Genomic DNA, 24885 nt, shown 5'->3' with positions numbered 1-24885 from the left:
AATTCCTGAATTGAAATGTTCACTTTCTTCTTAGTAAATATGGGGTAAAATAACTGTTGATAAAAACATATACATAGTTATCTATGATTTTATAAATAAATCAATATACCCATTTATATATAAGATCAGTATTTCTTTGTTATTATGTATACATATATGACATCAGACGTGTCATGTGTGAGAAGTTTAGAAGTTATGAATACAAGTTACAAAGTTGCAGCTTCGAAAAAATGCAAGTACAAATATAAAATTTACGAGTAGACATAAATATATTTTTATTTTGGTTTTTATTTAATTATGAATCACTGATTAACAAGTAAGATTAAAAGTTTTACGAGTAAGAGTCACGAAGTGAGAGTACAAATCTGAAAAATCCCAGGTACAAATAAATTGCTTATGGGTATGAATCACATATTTATAAGCCCGATTCACAGAGTCAATAAATTCCAATTTAAAATTTGCGAGTACAAATAAAAAACTGTGCAAGTATGAATAAAAAATGTAGTGGTACGAATGACAAATTTAGGCGCAAATAAACAATAAACAAGAAGAGGAGGAAGTTGTGTGTTGTATCTTGAAATTTCCTTTTCACCACCAGTGGTTAAATGTTCAGTTTATCATTCTGTTTTCTCTAACAACTTTCATATGAACTACCGCCACCAACTGGTAAGGAGGATAATCGATTCACCATGAATGCAGATTCATACTCTTACATTTGTGATGCTCTCTTGACAAAGTTTGATTCGAATTCACTTTAAACCTAAATATGGGATTTATACTCCATCCATCCATCCATCCATCCATCCATCCATCCATCCATCCATCCATCCATCCATCCATCCATCCATCCATCCATCCATCCATCCATCCATCTTCTTCCGCTTATCCGGGGGAGGCCCAGACGTCCCTCTCGCAAGCCATTTGGGCCAGCTCTTCCGTCTGAATCCCAAGGCACACCCTGGCCAGCCAAGAAACATAGTCCCTCCAACGTGTCATGGGTCTCCCTCTGGGTCTTTTTCTTGGTGGGACATGCCTGGAACACCTCACCAGGGACGCGTCCAGGAGGCATCCTAACCAGCTGCCAGAGTCACCTGAACTGGCAGATGTGGAGGAGCAGCGGCTCTACTCTGAGTCCTCCCTGGATGGCTAAACTCCTCACCCTAACTCTAAGGGAGAGCCCAGACATACTACAGAGAAAACTAATTTCAGCCGCTTGTATCCGATCTCATTTTTTCTTTCATGACCCAAAGGGCATGACCATAGATCAGGGTAGGAACGTAGATCGACCGGTAAATCGAGAACTTTACCTTTTGGCTTAGATCTCTCTTCACCACAATGGACTAGCACAGCGCCTGCTTCACACCAGACGCCACACCAATCCGCCTATCGATCTCCCGCTCCATCTTCCCCACATTTGTGAACAAGACCCCAAGATACTTAAACTCCTCCACTAGGGTCAGTACATCCTCCCAACCCGGAGAAGGCACTCTACCCTTTTCTTGCTCAAGATTGTCTCGGATTTGGAGGCACTGATCCTCATCCTGGCCGCCTCACACTTGGCTGCGAACCGCTCCAGTGAGAGCTGTAAATCACGCCCTGATGAAGCCAATAGAACCACGAATAGCAGACGGATACAATTTCTGCTTTTCTTTATTGTATTTTTTCCAAAGCTGTAACTTTGAATTTTTGACTATGAAACTTGTATTCTCACAGATGAAGATCATGTAGGTGTGATTTGACAAACACAGATTATTGACTTTCAAATTCAGACATTGATGCATATGCTTTTATCAACAGCCGTTTCCCCCATTGCTAAAAATGGAGTCCCTAAAGTTAAACAGAAACTGTTCATGCATCTCCTGTTTTAGATGTTTTGTGGCACGTGCATGTGTCTTTATCCCTCCATCTATCTGCCCCAAAGTGTCTTCCGCACTGGCTCTGTTGCTCATTATCTAGTCAAGTCAACATGAATAAAAACTGAGGGAGCACAGTGATTTCAGATTTAGTAATTAATATTTCACTCCGTCTGACACTCTGCTTAGAGACTGAAGGCTTGCGTAAGCGATAGGGATAAAAGAGGTGAGACAGACGATATGAGAGTTCACTCAAAGACAGGAGGAGAATCGTCTCAAGATTCAGCCAGTGAACCACCCGGTTAGGATGGACAGACACGGAGATGGATTATCTGACTCCAGTTGTGTAATCAGCGTTGTTTCCACGGCTGCAGATGGGACAAATTCAGTCCGCTGCGGAGGAGAGAACCTGGGGACCGAAACAAAAAGTGTGGCTTTGACAGATCCAGCTGACTCCCCCCCTCCACCCTTTTCTCCTGCAGCCTCTCTCTCTCCCCCCGCCTGTGTCAGGGTGTTGTGACAGGCATGTCTTCGGTGTTGTGAGAGTAGCAGACTTAAAGTGCTTATTATCCTGTAAGGCTTCATTCTGGTGGGCAAACAAAGGCTGCTGTGAAATTGCAGCCTGTGCCTCCTCTAAGGTCATGATGTAGTGAGAGAAACGCTCCTTAACTGCCACCTTCAGCGAATCAGCTCAGCCTCCTGACTTAAAAACACAGGAATTTAAGGTCAGATATCAATGCTTATAGGCATACTAATACTATGCTACCAGCTTGATCCTATAGAGGACAGGTGATAATCTTTACAGATTAAAACTAAACAGATTACCAGGAATTTCACTTCAGGTTTTAAACTATTAATTCATCAGTAGGGAAATATTTTAAAGTCGTACGGAAGTGATATTTAAATGTCAAATCATTCTGGCTTAAACTAAAATGTACTCTTTGTCAGACGATATTGTCCCGAAAGTTAGAACATTTCTGTCTTAAAATCAGTTTTTTTCCCCGTTATCTTATGCAGGCCAGTTAATTATACGTCAGCCTGTACACCTTAATTTGGCCAATCATATATCAACGGTCATCTGTAAATTACATTTTTTTGGTCATAGCATCTTTATTCAGATGTCGCAGCTAATATACGCAACAGTTGAAATAAGAATCATTTACTGTACCATTGAGTTATGTTCAAGTGTTCACGGGGATGGACATCTGTGTGCTCGGCAGGCTTAGAGCTAACAGAACTGGCAGCGTTGAGAGGCAAGGGCTCAAACATGTACGGCTGTAAGCCTTCTACACCAAACCAAGCTTCTGCCACCCTGGCGTCCTCTTCCACAACAACCTCATCCTCGCTTTCTTCTTCTAAATAGAAAATGTATGACGGAGGAGACTCCTCCATTACCTCCGACACAAAACTCTCCTCCTCTTGCATGTTTCCTCTGTCCATCCTTAACAGTGTTGTTGCTAAATGCTACTTGATCCCAGTGTAATTTCCCATTGGGAACCTACTAGCACTAAGTTGCTAGCTGGTGAGGAAGATGCTTCCGACAAACCGGCTAAAACCAAACTTGCTTGCGAACCTTCCGCCACAAGAATCCCGACCCCTTGATAAATGACCAATCAAATTCACTTTATTCACTCATGTAATGTCGGGCACCACTCGGGAGAATTCGGAAATGCAACCGTTGGAACAGCCGCTTCACTACGACTTTAAACATCAGTTCAGATTTATTGGAAGAAGAAAGTTCCCATCCCTGCATCAGAGAGCTACTTGTTGGATCTGTGAACGTTTCTTTTGTGCTTGCAACCAAACTAGCAGAAGTAGTGGAGTTTGGAGATGCAATCCACTTCTTAAATCTATCTTTTCCAGAAGTTCTGCAATCATACTTTTTCTCTCACTCCCAACTTGGTGGTTGGCTGCATGCTTAACATGCCTTCCCTGGAAATGCCTTTCCAAATGATTTTTATTATTTGAAAACTTCTCTTTTAAAGGAAACATGCAGGCAATCCTTCCGCATTGGTAATGAAAGCAAATTATTCAGTCCATTGTTATTTGAATCCTCTTTTCTCATCCGCTATCTTCCTTTTTTTCCGTTTTGGATCCATGGACGCGCCGGCCACTTTGTTTACAAAAGCCACGTGCCTGGCATTGCACCGTGCTGAAACATGTTGCAGGCTATCAGTCAAATCCTCCTTTACAGAAATGTTTACATTTATTATTTAAATGTATTTAGTCTACTTTTTTTTTACAGCATTACAAACATAACTAATGTTCGTTTGACCTCCTGTAGACCATCTTAAAACAAAGAAAAGAAAAAAAATTAATTTCATACAATTTTGAAATAGCTCCAGGGAGCCTCTGGAGCTGCGGGTTGCTAGCTGAAACTAGCTGATTGCATCCAGTCATTGACTTTGCAGGATTCTCTCTTCCTGGATGAGCATTGGTTATTTCCTTTAATTTGTTGGCTCTATAGCAATCCCTCACACTGAGCATGCATGCAGCGACTGGGGAGGAAAAACATCCTTTTAACAGGAAGAAACCTCCAGCTGGACCAGGCATTTTGGATGCTTGTGCATTATGAAGTGAGACTGGTTGTTGAGCTGCTCTATTCTTTTCTTATAATTTACAGTCTGTATTCTGTTCATTTTGGCGCGTGTCAGAGCTACAGCACTGTCCCCCCACCTTACGGGGCAGGTGGGGGGTCCACAGGAAAAGCTCTCTGCAGCCAACTGTCGGAAATTTCCCATCTAAAAATGGTTAAAAAGCATATTTTAGGTTTGTGGTAAAATGCAAGTATCAAACTTTTCCCCTGGTAGATTTTAAACATTTTTGTCAATGTAGGTATTAATCTGTTTCGCCACTTTTTAGTAACAATATATTTAAGTGGAGTAATAATAATAAGATAATCCAAAATAATCCATCCTCCTGGCTTTTGTAAAACCAATTGAGTTTGGCATCTTTATATTGATTTATTTGCTCTGTAGAAGTGATCACGGCTTGCGTGTAGCTTCTGTTTCCCAAACGTTTTCTGCTGGTCTGCATCCAGCTGCAAAAATTAAGATTTTCCTACTCCAACATCAGACCAGACGCCCTAGATTCTGAAAACACATTTGGTCTGGAAGTAGAATTGAGAAAAAACGGTTAAGGAAATGAGCTAAGAATCGTTTACTGTGTCAAAAAAGAAGGAATGAGTCACTCAATGAGAGTAAAGACTTAGCACATAGCTCTCTAGGAGAGAAACAAGACCATTCTATGCATGTAACTAGCACTGAAACTTATCGTCCTCCTGTAGTACCTGATCCACTGATTAATGCTGTTAACGTCTGACTGCTATAAATGGTCCATGTAGTAATGGGGGTAGCATCCATTTTGGATGTGGAACCATCCTGTTGCACCAAATTTCCGACTCGTGATTCGACGTTTTGTATTGTACCTGCAACCGAAATTTATTTTGCAAATCATTTAATCTGTTGGATAATCAATTAATAATTTGATATTATTAATATAAGGGTTAGGGTTAAAGATTGGTTTAAGAAGACTTTTGGGGGAGGGTTTACTGCACTGTTGGCAAGTTTTTTTGGACAGTAGGCATACAGGAAAGGGTTATGAGAGAGGGGGAGACACATGCGGCAAAGAACCACAGGCCAGATTTGAACCCGGGTCGGCCGCATCAAGGACTAAGGCCTCCGTACATGGGTCATGTGTGCTAACCCCTGCTCCACCAAAGCACGCCTCTAAAGAAGACTTTTTATTAAATGAAACCAGGTGAAACTAAAACTATTACACTTGAGGAGTTCTGGATAGAGCATATTGACAGACGGAAAGTTCTTTTTATCTTAAAGATAGGCTCAACACTTAAATGGTCCTGCTCCTTCCTGTCAAATAGGAACTTTTCTGTTATGATTGGTGACGTCTCTTTTGTCAATTGCTACTCTCTCTTTTGGGGTACCACAGGGATCTATTCTTGGTCCTATTCTGTTTTCTTTATATACGCTGCCTTTAGGAGCGATCAAGGAAGCACAACCTGTAATTTCATTGTAAAACAGATGATTTACAAATCTATTTGTTTATGAAAGCAAAGGACAGTAAACTTCTTGCTTGGTCGTATTACTGATATTAAGTTGTTTCTTTCAGACAATTTTCTTAATTTGAATGAAAGTAAAACAAAATGGATTATTTTCAGTACTCCAGGTACGCAGAATGGCCCAGCTCTGAGTTCGGGAGCTTTGGCCCCTTACACCAGATCGGCTGGTAAAAATCAGTAATGTTATAAAAATGAGCATCTCACACCTTCAACTTGTGCAAGATGCTGCTGCTTGCTTTCTAACTAATACATCCAGACATGCACAGGTCACTTCCTTTCTCTATACTGTGCATTGGCTCCTGGTGCATTTTAGAATAGTTTTAAAGATTTTATTGTTTGTTTTTAAAGCTTTAAATTGTCTCGCCCTAGAGTATTTGTTTTACATTTTTACTTCGCGGCAGCATAACCGTTCATTGCGGTCTTCAAGTCAGCTGGTTTTAGAAGACCCAAAGTTGAGATATAAACTGTGCAATTTATGCCCCGAGACACGTTAGCCCGGATATTCGCACTGTGGCAGATATCGCTCTTTTAAGGTCCAAAGTAAAGACATATCTGTTCAGGCTGGCTTTTGATACATAGCAGTGGGGTGATAATTTTATTCTTTGTAACCTTTTTGTTTTTAATGTTTTCTATGTTCACTATTTCTATTGTATGTTGTGACTCTACTTATTTTATTAAGGACTTTGGGACCCTGCTGGTTGTTGTAAAGTGCTATATTAATACATTTTGGATTGATTAAATGCAAAATGTTTACAAATATTTTCAAAAATTTGATATAATGACAGCTTTAAGTAGGTCACTCTTTCAGCAAAATGTGTCTCCAGTTAATGATTAATTGATCTCTAAATTAGTTGATGATTATAATATAATATATAATTATAATTCAATAATCAATGAATTACGATTAATTGTTTCAGGCCTGTTTCCAATTAAAATTTATGACTTGGAAGTAAAAAGTTTTGACTTTTGTAGACAAATGGAACCATTAGCTTCTGTTAAAATAATATCCCTGAACTCCCACTTTTCCTTTAATGAGTCATTATTGCTCTGTGTCCCATGCTTCCTCCTCAGGTAACCGCTTCTCTCTGACCTCCTTTGGAGCTCTTTACATCTCTGATGTTCAGAAAGAAGACGCCCTCTCCACATACCGCTGCATCACCAAGCATAAGTACAGCGGTGAAACACGGCAAAGCAACGGGGCCAGGCTTTCAGTAATGGGTGAGAATTGTGGTTCTTTTAATCTGGTCTGTTTTACTTTTGTTATTTTATTAAACTCCATCTCCCCCCTCAGACCCTAGCGAGTCCTCGCCCACCATCTTGGACAGTTTCCAAGCCGGGGAGGTGTACGCGGGCCAGAGCATCGAGCTCCCCTGCATAGCGGGCGGCTACCCAAGCCCAACCGTGCGCTGGCTGAAAGATGGCCGATCTCTGCCCTCGGACGCCCGCTGGACTCGGCGCTTGACCGGGCTGACCATCAGCGACCTTAGGCAGGAGGACAGCGGCAGCTACGCCTGCGAGGTCACCAACAGTTTTGGCTCAAAGGAGGTGTCTGGACAGCTTCACGTTATAGGTGTGTGGCACTCTCACTGACAAATAACCTGACAGTTTCTCTCCTCTGAGTGAATCATCCTGGCAGAGGGACACGTTTCTGAGCCGTCTTCTTTTTTGGTTGGAGGCACGACTCGGCAGCGGTCACACTTCCAGTGTGTCGGTAACAAATGTGTGTGAGCTGCTCGATGCCCCATCACATCAGGCCTCAAAAAGAGAGACAGGGGCAGTAAACTGCAGAGTGTGACTCTCTAACACAGCTGCCAGCAGCGTTCACCATCACACACTGAGGCTGGGGAGGATGGAAACCAAGACGAGGGGTCACGGAGGGGGCAGTCAGATGTCCAGACAGTGTCGGAATGACATTATCTGCTCTGTAATAACAGGATAATAAGAGCAGGTTGGATAAACGCAGACTGAGGAAAGCATACAAAGAAACAAAGAAAGGGAGGCGAGACAGAGGGAGAGAACGGGGAGGAGGTAGGCTTTGCCAGTGGGCACATCATGGCAGCACACTCTGTGACTCTGACAAGGGGGGGGTTGGGGGTGGGGGGGACCGAGATGCCCCCCAGCATACACCACCAGCTGCCTTATTGCTCACTGACATTTACACACACACATGTACGCCCCTTAACATGCAGGCAGGAACACACGAGTGGACGGAGATGTGAAGAGATATCACCAGCTGCTTTTTTAATGAGTGTGTTTGAACTGATTGAGTCACCGCCGCTGACTGCGCCCCCTCTGGCCGTCTGCTTAGACGAACGTCCATGCCCGTTACACGTTTAAACCGCCGCCTCGTGAGGCGAGGCCCGGTTGCCTCTGATGCAATGATTAGAGATCACATAACCCGTAGCAACAACATCAAACAGTTCAAAATAGTAATGTTAACAAATACCAAACTCATATTAATTGTCAAATAGTAATTTATTAGATTATAATTAGTTCAATCTGATCAGCTGATAACAGAAGGAATTTCTTTGATTGTTGTAATGTTACTGATCACTAGAGGGTGCAGCTGTTAATTCCTAAAACCGCAGTGTGTATTGCTATGTTCACACCGGATGCGCTTGGGCAGCAAAAAAGCGCCTGCTGTTCAAATAAAAGTGAAAAAAGCGCATAGTAGCTTCGCCTCTTCTGTTACTGTTTGGCTGTGACACCATCTTGGGGAGAAATATCAGCTATGCTGCTGTGTTTTTCCTCTCCACTGTCGCTACAAGCATGCTTAGTATGAGGGATTGCATTCCAGTCAATGAGTCGATGCAATCAACTGGTTTTTCTTAGATAGAAAACTTTGAATCAATTTGACTGTATTATCTGGTTGAATTGTAAAATGCCGTGAAATGACATGTGTTGTGAATTGGCACCACATAAATAAAATTGGGGGGAGCTACCCTCTCCATTATTTTCCTGCATTTTATACAATAAAGGATGAAATCGAAAGAGTGGCTTGGTATATTTTAATTAGCAAAGCTAGAGAACGCCGTTGTCGGGCATCTGGATTCACCAGATATTTTAGATGAGTTTGATGCTTCTGCTGCTCCTGTGTTCAATGGCAGAGAGCAGCTTTGCTATATTTGCTGTGATCAGTGGGTAAAAAGTAGTTTTAATATATTTTAAGGTAGAAAGTCCACCTGAAAACATCGTCTGTGCAGTCAGTTAATCCAGATTACCATCCTGCCTTCAAATATCCTTTCTCTGTCTGAGCCACTCAGACCACAGAAATACCAGCGGTGCGCTGTCACTGGGAATCCCCAGCAGCAGCTGCCTCAGGCCCGTTAGCCTCTGAGGGGTTTTCACCTACTGTTGGTGGCAGCTGGAAGTAGATGTTAGCATTTTTCAAGTATGCAGTACAAACTGTAGGCACCAGAATAATAAAAGCGAACATATTTTCCCGGCAGGTTTCGACACTTTAATTTAATTTAGACGTTAATAATGGGTTTCAGAGGAGTGATCATAGCGATCTGCATCAGCAGCGCTGTCTGTCTCCCTGCCCACTCCCAAATCAGCTTCTCTTATTGGTTGATGTGGTGCATCGAGCAACTAAAGTTTAATTTTTCCAACTCCAGCAGCTGCTACTTGTGGAGCATGTCACGCGCCTGAGATGCTTAGAAGCTTATAAGAATGCTTATGCTGCTCTAGACGCGCTCTAGACACCTTTTGATGCACCTTGATACGCATCAACCATTGACTTTGCATGCAAACCAGCTGCTTCTGCTGCTTAAAACATGTCCAGTGTGAAAGTAGCATGAGATTTACTCCAATCTAGTGGCGCTCCATGTAAATTACAAAGGGGAGGTGGGCAGCATATTGTTTAGACATAAATGTTATCTAAAATATGTTTTAGTTTTAGAAAGCTAGCATAATCAAATCATAATGATATACAGATCTTACTCCGATCTGTCCTTTCTGACTTTAGGGAAGACCAACAAGAAACTCAATGCAACCATTATACTTTGAAACTGGTTACTGTGGATTGGTGGAAAGTGGTCAGTCCTACATTTTACTCTGCATTTCTGTTTATTCTGACATCATCGTTTCTTTAGATCCACTGCGAGTGACGCTCTCTCCAAAGAACATGAAAACCGGCATCAGCAGCACACTGTTCTTCACCTGCACCGTGGAGGGTTCTCCAGAATACACCATCACCTGGTTCAGGAATACCGAACTCATTGTTCCCGACCAGCACATTTCCATGCAGGGACAACACAACGACACGCTTCAGATCGTGGCAGCACAGAAGTTTCACTCCGGAGCATACCAGTGCTTCGCTTCCAGAAAAGGCCACACAGCTCAGGATTTTTCCATAATTCTCTTAGAGGGTAAGTGGACAAAGTCTGCTGGGAAGCTCACTAAATGGAGAATCTTTTTTGCAGAACGAATTAATAAAAGGTCTGGTTTTAATCATGGCTTCTTTTGGCTCCTTTCCCTTTCAATCCCCCAGACGGTACTCCTCGTATTGTGTCTTCCTTCAGCGAGCGGGTGGTTAACCCGGGTGAGCCTTTCTCCCTCATGTGTGCTGCCAAAGGAGCCCCGCCGCCCTCAATCACTTGGACTTTGGATGAGGAGGCCGTGGTTCGAGATTCCACGTACAAGACCAGCCAATACACCCTGTCAGATGGCCTGACCGTGTCTCACGTCAACGTCAGCAGTCCGCTTATTCGACATGGGGGAGTGTATCGTTGCGTCGCACGCAACTCGGCCGGTAGCGCCGAGTACCAAGCGCGCATAAACGTAAGAGGTGCCTGTCTGCTTTTCAATATAAATGCACTCACACCTGACTCTATACAAACATGTAGGGCTTAGTCCAGAACTATCTATCTATCTATCTATCTATCTATCTATCTATCTATCTATCTATCTATCTATCTATCTATCTATCTATCTATCTATCTATCTATCTATCTATCTATCTATCTATCTAGCTCTCTATCTATCTAGCTCTCTATCTATCTAGCTCTCTATCTATCTAGCTCTCTATCTAGCTCTCTATCTAGCTCTCTATCTATCTAACTCTCTAATTCTCTATGATTAAATTTTCTTCCATTATTATGATTATTATGTTTCAAGCAAAAAACATATTTTGTAAATGGGAAATTGTAGATTAATTATCAGAAAAATGCATTGAGGGTAACTTTGCTGTTTTCTTAGGGGGGGTTTGTTCAGGCTTTATTTTTTATATATATTTAGGTTTTTTTTTTTTTTTTTTCAGTTCTCTCTGGTTCAGATTGAGTTTCATGAACTGCATTAATTTCAACTTGTGTTTCACAGATCACATTCTTTTTGCTTAAAGTCCAATCACCCTTGACAATAAAAATGTCGCTAACGTATAGTAGACGAACCCGCTACCAGAAGGGAAGAGAATGGGATCTGGAAATGGCAATTTGAAAAGAATAGACATAGCATAAGTCAATCTGAGAAATGGAATTTTTAAGAAAAGAAATGGAGAAAATATAAAAATCTGTTAAAGCCAAGCATTTATACAAAAAATTTTGGAAAAAATAAGATAGAAATAAGAAAGAATAAGAAAACAATAAAGTTACTCTCAAACCTTACTTTTGAGAAGTTTCTTTCAAAGTTTCAGTTTGGGATTGCTTTTTTTTTTCATTTACAAAACCTGTGCTTGAAACAATAATGGAACAAAATCAACTCCATAAATGTGTAACAGTTGAAAAACTAAATCACCTCCTACTGCTTTCTTAAAATCGATATGGAGATGGGACGACGAGTATTATATGATAAGGCAGAAAGGCACCAGTCAACTTGAACAAAGTAACTGCAAAACAACCTGAGAAAGATTATAGGCCAATTTAAAAAAACGTGAAAATTATTTGAGGCTGAAGCTATTGATCATTGTAGTGACCAAATTATTTGTCAAACTTTTTACAATTTATCAATACATCTAAAGAAAGGAGCTCATACCTTATTCAAGAAGTGTCTAAACTTAAAAAAACAAATTTGCAAAAAAATTCATTTATGTGCTCAGAAATGCGACTTGAGGAGTTCTGGATAGAGATGTTTTAAAGATAAATTAATTTATGAATTAGTTCAGGCTTCAATAATCGATTTATCACGATCAATAAGCCAGTTCTCAGAAGTTAATCCCATGGCCAGTCCTGTCCAAAATTCCAGAAAAGAAAATCACCATAAGCATGTTTAATGTCAACATTTAGGTCAAGTTTACCAAGAGATCGTCTGTTTACTTAAAAAAGTATAAAGCAAAATTAATTAGATTTGTGATAATGTATGATTATGAGACCAAAGTAGAGATAAATAAAAAATAATATGCAGCTCCACAGAAGGTGAAAACCAAGCAAAGCAAGAGGACATTACAATGCACAGTGGTGGAACAGTAATGATGTGGGCTTGTGTTTCTTGTCGTCTTTTTTTCACTATGTTGTTTAGTACTTGGACTATAAAGATTAGGTCCAACACTGCGATAACTAGTATAAGTATTGATAAGGACGTTACATCTATTATCTATCGGCGGCTTTAGCTTCTCTTCCATAAAAACCAACATTCAGACAGTACGCCCAGCTTTGTTCAATTCTTTCCTCTCTTGGAATCTTTTTTTTTTTTGCTTTATTTTCTCCCCACTGGATCAAAATATTTGTACTTTTGTTACTTGACACCTCTGATTATTGGCGTATAAATTTGAAAAGAAAAACAAATAATGTGCCTATTTGCCTTTAAACCAAGGGGGTGGACTTAGTTTTTCTCTGTCAATGCAGTCATGGATACTCTCTCTCTCTCTCTCTCTCTTCTTTCCATGATTGTATCAATCCACATTATGTTGCTGAAAGTATTTGCTCTGCCACCAGAAGGTTTGAATTGAGGTGTTGTAATCGCATTCATGGCCACCGCTGTAGGGAAATCGGAAAATCTGCATGCAGATGGTTTCTACAATCACTTATCAGAAGCTCAGTGACTTCCAGAACAGGTATGCTACCTGTGCAGCAAGTTTAACTAAACTCAAATATTAGTGGTAGAAAACCCAATTGGAAACAACATAGTAATGATATTGTAATGAAAGGCCCCATGAAATGAGCAGTCCTGAGGGACGTAACGGGCAAAGGGCGATAACATTCTCAGTCTCCTTTGCTACAGACCTCCAAATCATACACAAATGGACCAACCTACTGGTTGCCCTCATTTAATAAAAGAAAACTTACAATTGTCACAGAAACAACTTGAATCTGACAAAAAGGACTCGGACAAAAATTCTATGAAAATGAACAAACAAAAGTCAGACGTTGCTTCTCAACCAGGGGTGTCCCGATGCAGCAATATCCAACATTGGTTTTGAATTTAGCTAAAAAATTAATATTGGATTCTATCGGCCGGTATTTTCATGACAGACAGACTCAGCAGTGTACAAAAGGCCTACTCTGAATTAGAGTAATGATAGCTCTAGTTGGATAACAAAGAGGAAAAACGTGTAACCATTCCCAGCCAACTTCAGTTTAACACTCATGTGCTCTTTATCATTCTTCTGATGGTTTTATGCTTTGTACCTGTGTTTCGAGAGAGCTTGGGTTTTGTGCTGGACATAGAGAGACAGGCTGTTCGGTGTGACGCCACACACCTGCAGCTAGCCATAACTTTTACTAGTTAGTCACCTCGCTGCAACTGCCGTCACACCGTGGGGCGACAAGTAGCTAGATTACCATAAACACCCAACAGCTTCTTACCTGTCACCATGCTAAACTAAGGCTGTGTCCGAACGTCCGCCATAATCACTATATAGGGCTCTATATAGTGGTTACGCCATTTTACATGAGTGTTCGAACATCTAGTGGATGAAAAAGTAGTGGACTCAAAATTTCCTTTGAAAAGTAGTGATCATCTATAGTCGCTAGACGAGCAGATATATCCCAGATTCCAAAGCATCATGGGATTTGTTGTTGGGACGGCCTTACAAAGATGGCATAAGCACCATGAGGGGAGGCAGCCTTATGTGACCAACAGGGACCGAAAAGTAGTGATCGTCTGTCCCAACTGTCAGTTAACTGAGCTCACTCTATATATTGACTGAGGGATTTAGGGATTTAGGGATTAGAGCGGATGTTCGGACACAGCCTAGATACCCAAAGATATATGGGCATCTTTAGAAGTTGGCTTGATAAGTTAACACTATAACCTTTGCATTATAGCCACTTGCAGGTGATATTAGACACATCTATTCAATAGTTGTAGGATTAAGGGCTGGTTATACTCCCGGCAGCAGTGTGTCCCAGTGAGCTTGACGCAGAAATTTTTGATTTATGCGCTACAGAATTAGGAACTAGCTGTGGGTCTAGATACGGCCAAGGCGGTGAGGAAGTCCGGGCGAGTTTGTTCGACAAACGGAGGGACATGAGGGCAAAAAAAGAGCGGGGATCCAGGTGAAAAAAAGGGTCCCAGCATTCTCGTGTCCCTCGCTCTTCTAGCTGCTTAAACTTCACAAGTTATTTTCCGCAATTACAATGATAAAGACAAAACAAGCCGGCCTCCTGTCTGCGGCACAATTTTTAAAATTTGGGAGAGGTGCAGCAGAGAGTCTGCGATGGTGGTGGGGACGTCTTTTTGTCCACTGCGGCACCTACGCAGACGACCTAGTTTCGAAGAAATAGTTTCTGATGCATTTCACTTTTGTTCATCTGTAAAAGGTTGTTGCTAATTCAGTGGCTCAGTACTGGGACTTGTGTGTGAAAAAGGGCAGGGTTTGGCAAATTTCCTTTTGAAAAAATGGTAAAAGATTCCAATAAACACTCTCCAAAACCTTATGGAAAGCTCTCCCAGAAGAGTTTGATTATTGATTGATTGAACCTGGTGGCAGATGAGCAAATAGTTTTAGTAATATTCTGTATCCATGAAACCAGAGTAGCTAGTGAGCTAGTTTTCTATTTCTATCTCCTAACTTAGATACTTAGTACGTTTTCCTAGTATAAATAGATATAAGCAAATATCCTCAGTCAGATTTTAGTAATGGGGGCATAACTAACCTTCCTCTCCACTTGTCAACTTGCCCCAATCACTCCATTCCTCAACTTTTATCTCTTCACCTTTCGTCCCCATTGGCTTTCGCGTCTGTCCCTGTCTCCTCCCTCCATCCCCCTCCCTCCCTTCCACGTGTCTCCAGGTCAGCCTCAAATCAGACCCATGAGAGACATCACAGCAGTGGCAGGCAGAAACACGTATATAACGTGCCGCGTGATCGGGTACCCATACTACTCGATCAAGTGGCTGAAAGACGGCATGCAGCTGCCTGATAATCACCGTCAAGTGGTGTTTGAGAACGGCACCCTGAGGCTGACGGACGTGCAGAAGGGCGCCGACGAAGGGACATACCTCTGTAGCGTTTTGATCCAGCCCCAGGTGTCAATCAACCAAACCGTCCATGTAACGGTTAAAGGTAAGAGTAAGAAGATATAATTATCCACCATAAAGGGCTGAATTACAGAGATTTACATTTACAAAGGTGTGTAAAAACATTTTCACACACAGATGCACTTATGATTTTGCATTAGTCACAGGCATACACAATGTCCGAGGTTTCACTGTTTTTAATAGCCTTCAATGCTCTTTTGTCCAGAATACCTTATTGCAGGAGTTTTTTTTTTGTTTTATATTATCTTTATCGAGTGATTTCTAAAGACATAAAATTTAAGGAAACACAATTTGAATCTCACATAAAAGAAAAACTAAATTTAAAGTCGTAGGGAAGTCATATTTAAATTTCAAATCATTCTGGCTTAAACATGTATATAAATGTACTCTTTAGCAGACAATATTGTCCCAAAAGTTAAAAAATTTCTATTTAAAAAAAATCCTGTCTTAAAATCTGTGGGGGGGTTTTCGTTATTGTATGCAGGCCAGTTAGTTATACTTCAGCTTGTACACCTAAATTCTGCCAATCATATATCAACGATCATCTGTCAATCAAATTTTTTCAGTCATAGCACCTTGATTCATATGTCGCAGCTAATATACGCAACGGTTGAAATAAGAATTATTTACTTTATCATTGAGTTCCGTCCAAGTTTTCACGGGGATGGACGTCTGTTTCTTCGGCAGGCGTAGAGCTGACAGAACTGGCAGCGTTGCGAGGCGAGGGCTCAGACATGTACAGCTGTAAGCCTTCTACACCAAACCAAACTTCTGCCACCCTGGCGTCCTCTTCCACAACAACTTTGTGCCAGCTTTCCTCTTCTAGATAAAAAAATGTTTGACGGAGGAGACTTGTCCACAACCTCCAACACAAAACTCTCCTCCTCTTGCATGTTTCCGCTGCCCATAGCATTCCTTGACAGTGTCGTTGCTAATTGCTACTTGGTCCCAATGTAATTTCCCATTGGGAACCTACTAGCACTAAGTTGCTAACTGGTTAGCAAGATGCTTCAGAGACATCGGCCACAATCAAACTTGCTTGCGAACCTTCCGCCACAAAAATCCCGCCCTCTTGATAAATGACCAATCACATTCACTTTATTCACTTGTGTAAATTCGGGCACCACTAGGAAGAATTCGGAACCTTTGGAACAGCCGCTTCCCTACGACTTTAAAGGAAAACATATGGAGAGAAATGTATTTCAACATCAGTAAAATTAAAGAACACATTTCAAAAGAGTCAATTTGAGTCAACTTTATTTTTGTTATTATCATTAAAAAGGTTTTGAGAGTAATTTAAAATGTGCATGCTAAATTACTATGGTTTTTAAATGTACATTTTATGGGATCTCATACTCCAGGTGTTCTTTCTTTAGATATTTTTTTAAATCCAATTTTTTTCAGATTTAATTTGTAAGACTGAGTTTTATAAATTGTATTGTTTTTAAATCCTGTTTTACAAATTTCACCCTCCACACTTCTGGGTGGTGTGTGATTCGACCAATAGAAATAAGTCTGCCCAGTTTGGGCTTTAGCAATAGCATTTCTATTGGTCAGACCTCCGAAGGCCAGATTCGAATGCGGCCCTGAGGTCTGGTCGGATTCCAAGATTCCTTGTTATGTAGCCTATAAATATCCTTCTTTTTGCCAAATTTGAGGGATAAGTGCCGTGTATCCTAGCTATCCTTGGTTTTCCCAGTATTCATTGCGAGACCAGGCAAGCCGGCTGGTCTGTGATCAGAGGAAAGGTTACTTGGCGCCGAACAGTGCTAAATACTGGAAGTTCAAGTTAATATAATATAAGTATGTGAATAGTTGCGTCTGAAATGAACGGAAATAGTTGTTTTAATGATTATTTAGTCAGATATGTGGCGGTAATGTTTGATTTATCTAAAGGTTACTGTGCAAATGTGTTTGGCTGTAATTTAAGGACAGATTCTAATATATCTGCAGTGTGGGGATTATAAATCTGATATGATTTTTATGTTTAATTGATATTTTGCACAATTTGCTTTACTAAGTATTTTTTGTTGTTGAATATAGGAGATTTTGAAGATATATGTTTTATACATACATTGTCTAGATTTACTTATATCTTTCTACCCTTTTAGAATAGAATAAAATAGAAAATCTCTTTATTGTTCCACAATGGGGAAATTTACAGCAGCAAAAAGATTATTGAAAAAAATGGTCAAACAAATGTGGACCTTAGAAGAATGTTAAAGAATAACATAATAGTAAAGAGTTGAAATATAAAACATAAAATACTGTACTGTAAAGTGTTTTTTACAATATAAAACTGCACCTGGAGAATAAATAACAGTTATGGACATTTTTACAGTAATGGATATTAGAAAATAGCAGCAACACCAGAGATGTGCAAAATGACTGCAGCATGTTATTTAACTGACTAAGGTTTATATCATTACATTTTGCTTTTGTTTGTTCATGCTCCTGAAAGTTAGCACCGTTTTTCCACTCTGTATCCTCGTGAGTGTCGTCTTTTTTTCACTTTACAATAAAAAAAATGTAAAAAAAAATAAATAAAATTAAAAATAAAGTTTTGAAAAGTTCAAGATTAATTCTTTTCCTGCTCTCTGTGTCAACTATCATGGTTGCTAAGCGACAGAGCATAAGGCAGAGAAAGCAGCTGAAGGCTAGGCCTGTTTGAATTCACAGCCAAACTCTTCTGGTCTCCTTATTTTCAAGGACTTCGAAGGATCCAGTCCAGGTAGACCGCATTCTTCGAAGACGCAGCCTATAAATTCTAACAGAGCAAATATCTGTCAGATGGGATTTGAAAAGAATGTAAATTGCTAACTAAAAAAATCTTTAAAACTAAAATAACATCTAAAGAAACACAAACAAAAATAAAAATAAAAAATCTAAAGAAAAAAACAGTAGACTGTAAAAGAAAAGTTTAACATTTGCATAAACATGAATTTTTTTTCTTTTTTGAAAAGTTGCTTTCAGTAAATACATTTATTTTAACAATTCTTTATCAATGAGTTGCTGAAACTAACGATTATTTTTGTGATTAATCGACTAATTATCACATAGCAAAAGGTGCCTTAAAGAATATTTAATGCAGAATTTAAATCAGTTCAAGCCACAGTGATGTAGCAATACTTTAGGAGTTCTGAATAGAGCATATTCACAATTAAAACAGGTTTTCCATTTTGAATGCACTTTTTTTTTTTAATAACTGCTCTGACTAGGTGGGGCTGGCAGCTAATCAACAGCTGTAGATTTAAAAAATTACTACATTAGTTGACTATTTTTTTTTATCGCAGATTATTAAAATTTGATTGTTTCAGATCTAGAATCAGGCTGCCTGCTCGGTCATGTCAGACCGAAACAAACATGTGGAGAAAGCCAAAGAGAAGAGCAGACAGACAGTGGAGGATCTAACCTTGAGAGACCTAAGCTCTGTTAGCTAAACCTAACTGTTTAAACTTAACTACCGAATAGTTTTTTGGTTTTCTGAACACCTGTGCTCAAATTAAACGAAGGATTATTTATTTTTTCTTGGCTGGGCTTTCCATAAATCGCTACCAGAGGCAGATCACCATTTGAGAACCTTTCAGATGGCTCCTGTGATAAACCCAAACTAATCACCACATGGGAAATGTTTCACCCATGTTTCTGAAGCTTATCTGAGTTGTTTCTTTTGTAAATCTGTGGTTGTTTCGTTCAGCCTGTGAGTCGGCTAACGATGGTAGCGAGCAGCTGCAGAGGTGTTTTAGGGTGTGTGCATGCGCCTGAGTGTGAGTGTGTCTCTGATTTAATTAGATGAATAATAATGAAGCCTAGATTAAATCCCCCAGATGTCTCAGCTGTAGTACCCCCACCCTAACCTCCATCGCTATGGCAACGGAATGACTTCCCCCTGCCAATTGGACTCTAACCAGAGCAGCTATTATGGGCTGCAGGAGATGGGGGAGCTGAGGGGAGGGTGGCAGCAAAAGAAGGGGGCCCAGCGGCCAATGACCTTCTCTATCTCTTTCACCATCGCTCCAGATGGCCGCGCTGCTTCCATCTATCGCAGCCTTTATTCCTCTGATTCCATGTGCTCTTCCTGTCTTCCCCAGTGCCGCCGCTCATCCAGCCCTTCGACATCCCCTCTACCTCAGTGGGGAAGCTCATGTACATCGCCTGCGTGGTTTCATCCGGGGACATGCCCATACGCATCACCTGGCACAAAGACGGCCAGCTCATAGTGCCAGGCTCCGCCTCTGGCGTCGCAATAGAAACCAAAGAGTTCATGAGCTCCCTGCAGATCTCCAAGGTGACACTGAAGCACAACGGGAACTACACCTGCATCGCCAGCAACGCCGCAGCCAACGTCAGCTGGGAGAGACAGCTGATTGTCACCGGTAAGGGGCGGAGCGAGTGTCTGAAGCATGCCAAGTGAGCCGCAGTTAACCCTCACCGTCTGTGTCCTGCTCTCAGTGCCGCCCCGGTTTGTGGTTCAACCCAACAACCAGGACTGCATTTACGGAAAAGCTGGAGTTCTGAACTGCTCAGTGGAGGGTTATCCGCCTCCGAAAGTCATGTGGAAACACGCCAAAGGTAACATTTGCTGCCGTTTCCTGACGCACATCCTTGGGGGTGAACGCAGACCTTTACGTTCTTTATGGTGTGCTTTCATCTACAGGTGTTGGAAATCCACAGCAGTATCACCCCGTCCCCCTCACCGGCCGCATCCAGATCATGTCGAACGGCTCCCTGCTCATCCGACACGTCCTTGAGGATGACCGAGGCTACTACCTCTGTCAGGCCTCCAACGGCGTTGGCTCAGACATCAGTAAAAGCATGATCCTGACTGTAAAGAGTGAGTGTCAGTCAGCTTTCCAGTTGGCTCAAACACTTTCCCTTTTTTTCCCCACATCTCCTGGATGGTAGAGAGATGAGTGTAAGAAGCACTCACTCTTGCCCCAGGCTGTTTCGGCCTGCGCTGAACACCACAGAACCTTGTCTCTGTCCTCCACACCGCTAACCAGGGGTAACTCAGCTATTGATTTCTGTATTTCAGCTGTCAGTTTGTGTGTTATTAAATGTTTTGCGAGGAAAAGGGAGGGTGCTGGATCAATGATAAAAACAAAACCACGGGATCCCCATTCGATCAATAACCCAGATGTAAGATACAGAAAGGAAAAGAGGAGAAATCTTGGATGAAATGGGCAAAGAGGCTGTGAAGTAAGGGAGCCGCTGAAGCTTGAAGCATGAAATGACAACAGGGAATGTAGTGATATCCATACGTCTGGGTTATATCCACAGCTCCATTCCCTCATCTTATTATCCCATATAAGGCTATTCATTACTCTGACACATTTCTGTGGATGTGTTCAGTTCCCGCCATGATCACCAGCCACCCCAACACTACCATGGCAAGAAAGGGCCAGACCAAGGAGCTGAACTGCACAGCGAGGGGCGAGCAGCCCATTATTATCCGCTGGGAGAGAGGAGACACGGTCATTGATGCAGAGAGAAACCCCCGGTACTCCATCACTATCAACAAGAAGGGAGATGAAGTCATCTCTACCCTGAAGGTGAGAATATGAGAGCATGGATGGAAAGAACTTTAAAATAAAGTGGATGGATGGATGGATGGATGGATGGATGGATGGATGGATGGATGGATGGATGGATGGATGGATGGATGGATGGATGGATGGATGGATGGATGGATGGATGGATGGATGGATGGATGGATGGATGGATGGATGGATGGATGGAAGCTGGAGTCGACTACTTATTCGTCCTCTAGACGTTCGGACACCTATTAAAATGGCGTGGACAATGTATAGTGATTAGGGCGGACTTTTGGACACAGACTCAGTTTTGGACTATATAGCAGGTGGGACAGACTGGTGCAAAAACAATCAATGAAACATTAAAGTAGAAAACGTTACCCATGATAGAAGTTCAGGAGGACAGAAAATGGATCAAGTAGGGATCCTCTTTGAGCCTCTCAAAAACCAAATTAACGAGGGGCAGACAGAGCAGGTAAGCGCCACGTATCTGTCTCACCTCTTTATTAGAAAAAAAGAAATAAAACTTGGAAAAACTTCCCAGATCTCTCTGTGAGAATCACCTCTCTGCCTCAGTCAGCATAGAAACCATCCCACTGTGTTTATTGCTGTGTTTTTCTGTTCTTTAGACGGAGATCTCATTATGAACATTCTATCTGTTCTGGGTTGAGATGCTGCACAGACTCCTTAAGTGGGGCTTTGCTTTATAAAATGCCCTGCTGATTTTGTAATTTTTTTATAACTTTTCATAATGTGTCCAAGTCAAATGTGGGAAAATTGTTTTAATGTGTAAAGCAGAGAGACAGAAGGAAAAACAATCTGCAAAGATCTGATCACCCTGCCTATTTGGAGCCTCTTTATATGCAGCCAGTGTGACATGGAAAAAAGTCACACTGGCTCGTAGGTAACGGGTGTTTTCAGGCCTTAAGTCAGTCTCCTTGTAGCTTTGAGCATGAAAACCTGACTAGAAGCATCAAAGCAGCTGGACCTTGATAGGACGATAAAAACCTTGTTTTAGGCCCAAGCTGGGAAGTCCACTTGGTAGTGGGTGATAATAACCTCTGCTGTGCTTTTCCTTCCAGCTAAACCCAGCCGAGCGAGGAGATTCAGTCTTCTTCTCCTGTCACGCCATCAACTCCTATGGAGAGGGCCGAGGACTCATCCAGCTCACCGTTCAAGGTTTGATTTAAACTTTGAAGGAACCCATTTCCAGGAAGGGATGTAAAAGCATTGATTCTGCCTGAAAATGAATTATTAACCTTTTACACCACAGGTGTCAAACTGGTTCTAGAAAGGGCCGTGTGGCTGCAGGTTCTCTTTCCAACCAAGCAATAGCACACCAGACTCCAGTCATCTATTCAAGTTATCATGTTCAGATTGGACTCCCTTGATGAGATGACTGGAGTCTGGTGTGCTATTGCTTGGTTGGAAAGAGAACCTGCAGCCACACTGCCCTTTCTGGAACCAGTTTGACACCCCTGTTTTACACATTGTAGTAAATTATGCTTATTATTTTTAGGGAGAGAAAAACATACCATTACTCATAGATCCTGCTGTAATTACTATTCCAGTCTTACTGATTTGCACAATAAACACTTTTTTTTCTCCCCCTAACTCAGAACCCCCTGATCCTCCTGAGCTGGAGGTGAGGGAAGTGAAGGACAGAAGCATGAACCTGCGTTGGATCCAAAGGTTTGATGGCAACAGCATCATCACCAGCTATGACATTGAGTACAAGAACAAATCTGGTAAAAGAGCTCAGATATATTCCTTTAAGTGTTTATTTATGTACTGGGTTTTAAAAACAGACCAAATTCTGTTCCTCTCCCACAGACTCTTGGGATCACATGTACACGACCAGGAACATTTCACCTACAAACAATCAAGCTAATATCGTGGAGCTGCATCCAGCTTGTGTTTACAGCATCCGCATGTATTCTTATAACAAAATCGGCCGCAGCCTCCCCAGCAAAGAGCTAACTATCAGCACAGAGGAAGCGCGTAGGTTATGTTTTTTTCCCCCCAGGTTTTCTGCACCTTATTTGCATTTGGTTCCGATTTTTCATTCTGACAATAAATCCTGATCAAACAGCACCTGATGGGCCCCCGATGGATGTTGTACTGCAGCCAATGACGTCACAGAGCATACGAGTCACATGGAGGGTAATAAATCATGCCTCTATTTTTTTTTCTTTGAATATATGTAAGAAAATCCTTTAAATAACAGCTCTGTCTACGTCGCCGTTTGTAAAACTCAAGAAAGATTGAAAAGATTTTTCAAAGTGCTGAAGAAAAGAGATGTTAAAAGGTCTTAGAGTGGGAAATATACTAGCTCAACAACTAACAGATTTTTTTGTTGTTAATACAAAGGAAGTGGAGGTTTTAAAGAAAAGATGTTTTGGAGAGATAAAGAAATTAAAAATCTTACGCCTCTTTTGATGACAACTTTGAGTTCAGTTTTTAAGGCCACGCTGGCCGAAACATTACTATATTTTCTGTGCGCCTTGATTTCTTCTATTTACTGCATAAAGCTACAGCAGGCATGTCAAATCAAACAATGCTCAGGAGAATAGTTTACACTGCAAAGAATCGGAATCTGAATAAGTCATTTTCTTTTGAATTGATGAGGTAAGTGAGACACTTTGCCAATAGAACAAAACTATTTCATTTAAATTAAGAATAAACAATTGCATTGTCTTATTTCAAGCATAAAGATTTCAGAATAAAAATTCTCATTCTATTGGCAAATCAACTTATTTACCTGTTCAAAATAAGGGTAACAGCCTTAATTTAAGGCATTTTTACTTGTTTCTAGATCATTTTAGCAGTGTATGTTCCCAATCATTGTTTGATAGTCTATAAAATAATACATTAGGAATGATATAACAGAAAAGAGCATAGGTGAAAATGGCTGCTTATATATATATATATATATATATATATATATATATATATATATATATATATATATATATATATATATATATATATATATATATACTGACTTTTATAAAATGGCTGTTAAAATGGCTGCTCCAAGTCATAGACCTAAAAGCTGAACATTAACAGCAAAACCCAAACACAGCTTAACTCTGCGATTGTCTCCATGCTTCATGTCTTCCTTCTTTCAAAAATATCCAGGCTCCTAAAAAGGAGCTGCAGAACGGCGTGATCCGAGGCTATCAGATCGGTTACAGGGAGAACGGACCAGGCAGCAACGGGCAGTACAGCATCGTGGAGATGAAAGCAACGGGGGACAGCGAGGTGTACACCTTGGACAACCTGAAGAAGTTTGCTCAGTACGGCGTGGTCGTCCAGGCTTTTAACAGAGCCGGAACCGGACCGTCCAGCACCGAGATCAACGCCACCACGCTGGAAGATGGTATGAGCATAAGATAGCAGAATGATGAACAAGAGGTTTGAATAAAAAAATCATTTTTAGAAATACATAATTTCACATTTTTATTGTCTGCCTGAAAGGCCTGCAGCCACCCATGAGCTAAAAAGATGTTGGAATAGTGTCTTCCTAAAGATTTTATTCCCCACGTATCCTCTCAGCTGCATTTCATCCTCTCCCGTTTAAAGATTTTATGATTAATATCTCTCTCAACACTTCTCCTTCTTTCCATCAATGCCTATTATCTTTAAAAAATATGAGGAGAAATTCTGGGCCATATTGAACATGTTTGACCCGTTTCTTTTTGCTGCTGTTGCTGATGTGTAGTTTTGAGGGTTTTCATCTGCTTTTCCTGATCTTCTGCGACTGGGTCGGTTTTAAACCTGTCGTTCTGTCCTGCAGTGCCCAGCGAGCCCCCGCAGAACGTGAGAGCAATCTCTGTGACGTCAGACGAGGCGGTGATCACGTGGTCGGAGCCGCCACGCATGACGCTGCACGGCGTGCTGAAAGGCTACAGGGTTGTGTTTTGGTCCCTCTTCCCGGACGGAGGTGGGTGCTGTGGGGTCCGGGCCCAGTGGCCGATGCAGAGTAATTATCACCTATCTC

The 24885-nt window shown here is 41.2% G+C and overlaps 1 protein-coding gene across 1 annotated transcript in view; it reads left to right on the top strand.

The window, feature by feature from the left end:
* LOC119790941 (Down syndrome cell adhesion molecule-like protein 1 homolog) overlaps nt 1-24885 on the top strand; it is a 98153-nt gene that overhangs the window by 47934 nt on the left and 25334 nt on the right. Inside the window, 15 exon segments of the mRNA XM_038296723.1 lie at nt 7003-7149; nt 7223-7501; nt 10026-10301; nt 10424-10720; nt 15101-15373; nt 19440-19724; nt 19801-19920; nt 20006-20182; nt 20701-20900; nt 21965-22061; nt 22502-22630; nt 22716-22883; nt 22975-23045; nt 24024-24264; nt 24682-24828. Coding sequence (XP_038152651.1) covers nt 7003-7149; nt 7223-7501; nt 10026-10301; nt 10424-10720; nt 15101-15373; nt 19440-19724; nt 19801-19920; nt 20006-20182; nt 20701-20900; nt 21965-22061; nt 22502-22630; nt 22716-22883; nt 22975-23045; nt 24024-24264; nt 24682-24828 — 2907 coding nt within the window.

Source organism: Cyprinodon tularosa, unplaced genomic scaffold (genome assembly GCF_016077235.1).
Source record: "Cyprinodon tularosa strain WSP-4 unplaced genomic scaffold, ASM1607723v1 ctg110, whole genome shotgun sequence".
In the NCBI taxonomy this organism is placed as follows: Eukaryota; Metazoa; Chordata; class Actinopteri; order Cyprinodontiformes; family Cyprinodontidae; genus Cyprinodon; species Cyprinodon tularosa.
The sequence above is the reverse complement of the archived record's forward strand: the minus strand, read 5'-3'. Positions and strand labels throughout refer to the sequence as shown.